This window comes from Egretta garzetta, unplaced genomic scaffold (genome assembly GCF_000687185.1).
Source record: "Egretta garzetta isolate BGI_Z169 unplaced genomic scaffold, ASM68718v1 scaffold590, whole genome shotgun sequence".
Lineage (NCBI taxonomy): Eukaryota > Metazoa > Chordata > Aves > Pelecaniformes > Ardeidae > Egretta > Egretta garzetta.
Genome location: NW_009258304.1, coordinates 77,162 through 80,737, shown reverse-complemented (window position 1 = coordinate 80,737; position 3,576 = coordinate 77,162). Strand labels below are relative to the sequence as shown.

The 3,576-nt window shown below is 45.0% G+C and overlaps 1 protein-coding gene across 1 annotated transcript; it reads right to left on the bottom strand.

The window, feature by feature from the left end:
- Positions 1-868: 868 nt before the first annotated feature.
- On the bottom strand, positions 869-3,575 carry LOC118452303 (TERF2 interacting protein; the record flags this gene model as incomplete). Its single annotated transcript, XM_035894442.1, has 2 exons — positions 869-2,924; positions 3,519-3,575. Coding segments are annotated over 2 exons (495 nt in total), but the record flags the coding sequence as incomplete, so codon positions are not given.
- Between the last annotated feature and the right edge of the window lies 1 nt (position 3,576).

The following is a 3,576-nucleotide window of genomic DNA, read 5'->3' as shown; positions in this document are numbered from 1 at the left end:
CGGCGGCTTTTTGAGGATCAGGCCAAGGTATGGGTGTCTTGCCGGTAGTGAATCCACGATACAGGCACATAAGCAAAGAGTATTTCCTATGTCTGTTCCAAACCTGTCGTTCGTCCCTGCTGCTGAAAAGGGTTGTCACTACTTTGAGCGAGTGCTTCTCACTCAAGTGGAAGCCTGTCATTGAAACTTAATTCCTTCGAAAGAAGCCTTGCTCTCTAAGGTAAACAAGTCCAAACGCTGCTGTCGATTAGTTTTTTAGCAGTGCGACTTTGCTTTGGAATATCTTCCCTTCTATCTGACCTGAGGTGCTAATCTGGAAAAAAGCAAATGTGCAAAGCGTTTCCTCTGTCTTGCTCGGGTTGAAAGTTATTTTTCCCCAGTTAAGCATTGATGTAGTCATACATCATCATACTTCCAGGTTCTTAAATAAATGCTCGTGTCCCGAACGAGTTTGAATGGTGTGTAAGAAACAGACTCGTTTCCTGAACTGAGATATTACTATCTTAAATTGGCTTACAGAATGGAGCTGCAGACTGGACACTGTTAGGCCTGCAAATGTATAGTACCAGCTTTCTCTAGATGAGCCTCAGAAAGGCGGGACGCAAACAGGTTTTGTTATTAATTAGGCCTACGCATCCATGAATGCATGCGTGCCCACACGTGATTGAGGTCAGATGATGCAGCCTGCAGAAATGGATTTCCTGTTCTTCCTACTCTCTCTAATGGCTTCACAGCGCCTGAGAGGATTAAACAATTGCCAGACCCAGGGAAATAGACTGATGTTAACGGACTTGCTCGATAGTAAATTTCAAAGTGAGTATGAGCAATGAGAGTGAGTAACATCACAGATCTCCTTCACCTCGTTTAGGCAAAAGCTGCGGGGGATGACGAAGCCATGTTCATTGACGAAAACTTCTGCACCGCGCTGGAGTACGGCCTCCCTCCTACAGCTGGCTGGGGCATGGGAATTGATCGCTTCACCATGTTCCTCACAGATTCTAATAACATCAAGGTAAGTGTTAGAAACGGCAGTGCCTCCCGCTAGCTCTGTCGGAGAACGGGGAATGACATTCTGCAAAGCAGGCCATCTCCCCCACCAAACAAGTAGCAGACCACGGAGCCGCTGGAGATGCGTTAAGACAAAGAATTCCACCTCGGTTGGAAAAGCTCTGCTTTGTTGTGCTCGCTTGGAGAGCTCTACAGAGCCTGCGGCCGCGGTGCAGGGTGTGCGCCGGGCGCTGCCCGCACTGGGGCAAAAGAAAAGTGGGACACCTCTTCCCCCCAATCTTTGCTTTTACTAGCCCCAATAACTTCTCCAAAAGAATGAATTCCAGGTTTACAGGACTGACTTCAAATAACATTGAAATAGTCACCAGAGCACAATTTCAGGCTGAAAGTCTTGAGGCTTCCCCATTGTGACTGCATTCTAGCAATGGTGTTCTCTCTCTCTCAAACATGACTTTGGTGATGGATACTTAAATAAACTCTGAGCACTGTTTCCTGACTTTTATCTCTTACTGAGCTATTGCACGTGGCCCTGAAAGCTGGTCTACTGTTTCCAACTAGACTGTATGGTCTGGTACTTCGCCGGGATTAAAGAAGGTAGGGCTCTTCAATGCGTAGAGATGCAAGCTGGGGCAGAGGTATTGACTGGTTTTGAAGTCACAAAGCAAGATGGCGAAGTTAATGTTATTAAACAAACCCTGCAATATTAGCAGTGGAGAACATGAGCTGCAGTGGTAATAAAAATTGAGATGACTGTCTATACCGGCCTGAGGCTTTAACTGACAGATCTCTGTAACAAGACTGGATATTACAATGTCACAGTGACCTTTTTTGGCCATTCCCAGTACTCATGGCCACTATGAGACATCTCAGCATTCATTTATGAGACCAAGTGCCTCATCTTCTGGCATGAGTGTTTTTGATCCCTTTTTTTGAACAGTTACATTTTCGTTGTTACCATCTCAAAATGTCTGCTGCTAATCAAGGTTCATTAACAACAACAAAGGTAATGACAACAGCTGGCAGAGCAGGTTATAAATGATCTTCCACAACAGTCTGAAGTAACAGACACACGACAGAGAGCAGGCTGCTATTGTGGACTAATAACACGTTACAGCACTTAATGTGAGTCTGTCAGATTTTGGTGCCAAGCCAATTCGAAATCCTTTGCACGCAGCAACGTACGGCTAGGACTATCCGCTAGTTTATACAGTAGATACACACTTTAAAGCAAATTTTCAGTGAAAACTTGATACTGTATAGAATCTTGCTCTTCATCATTTTCTATTGTAAACGTTTCATATATTCAGTATTACAAACAAAAATCAAACACAAAATAGGTCTTTTATAAAAAAAATTATTTTACAGCATTTATGTAACTTCAGAACATAGCATGAAATTCTCCATCACATTTGCATTTCTAAAACGACTTTAAGTTCCTGCCACAGCCCTAGATCAGTCCTTCTCCTTGGCCTTGCTATCTAACTTTTCCTAAATGCTACCCGCTTTGCTACGTTTTCAGCTCCAAATTTTGCTATCAATTTATTTCTGACATGTTCATCATCTTTTTGCAATTCTAAATCATCCTCTCTGCTCCATACAGGGTACCCATCCAAGCGCTGCCCTGTCTGCAGAAAGTATAAAGTAGTCTCCACTTCACCGGTGTTTTTCAGAAAGGCCTGTGTAACAGTGAACAGGTCCATGTCGAACTTCTCCATGAAGTGCTGCATAGTTCTTACTACTTCTCCCACCACGCCGGAAGAAGAGCAAGTGCTTGTTGGTCGTTCTTCCCTTTGAGTGTCAGGGAAAGCACAGTCCTCCAGTCCAGTTTTCAAACCAGATGCTGTTTCTCCTGGGGCCTTTCCCTCTCCATCTTGGGTAGAAAGTTCTTCTGAAATGTCCGAAGTGTCACTTCCAGACTAAAAGTAAGGGAGGTGGAGCCATTAATTAGACACTGTATTTTCTGGCAAGCTGCTTTTTTCACTGGTACCCAAATGCCTTCCACTGTGACTCAACAATATGTAAAAAGCCCTCGGAAATTACTAGGCATAGTAAAATTCAGTGACTGAAGCGAAGCCGTATGTGTTAACGAGGATATGAAAGATCACAGAAAAGCATGAAATGTAAGGGAGAATTTGAAGGAACCAAGTATAAAAGGCAAAAGTTAATGCAACTGCAAGAATGTTTTACGCCTAAGGGGAAAGGATGGCTTCCATGTGCTGGTACAGCTTCTAATGTGACAACACTGTCACGTTTATTTCCTCAAGTTAACCTGGGCAGGGAATCAAACTAAGAAAACACGCTGCAGCAAGGCACCGTCCATCGTAAACCACATAGTCCAGGGCTCACAAGAAGCTCGCACTTGGCCACAGCAGAAGGGATGCCATGGTGCAAAGTCATTAAGCAGTTTATTATGAGCTCTCGTTGCACCATTTTGTGGCAACCAGGAAGGCCTACCGAGCAGCTGGCTCCCAGCGGCAACGCTCCTCCCCGGGCTGGCCTGGGGCGCTTACCTCCGTGCTCTCGAACTCCCGGTTAGCCGCCTCGAACAGACCCGTGCTCTGCGCGGGC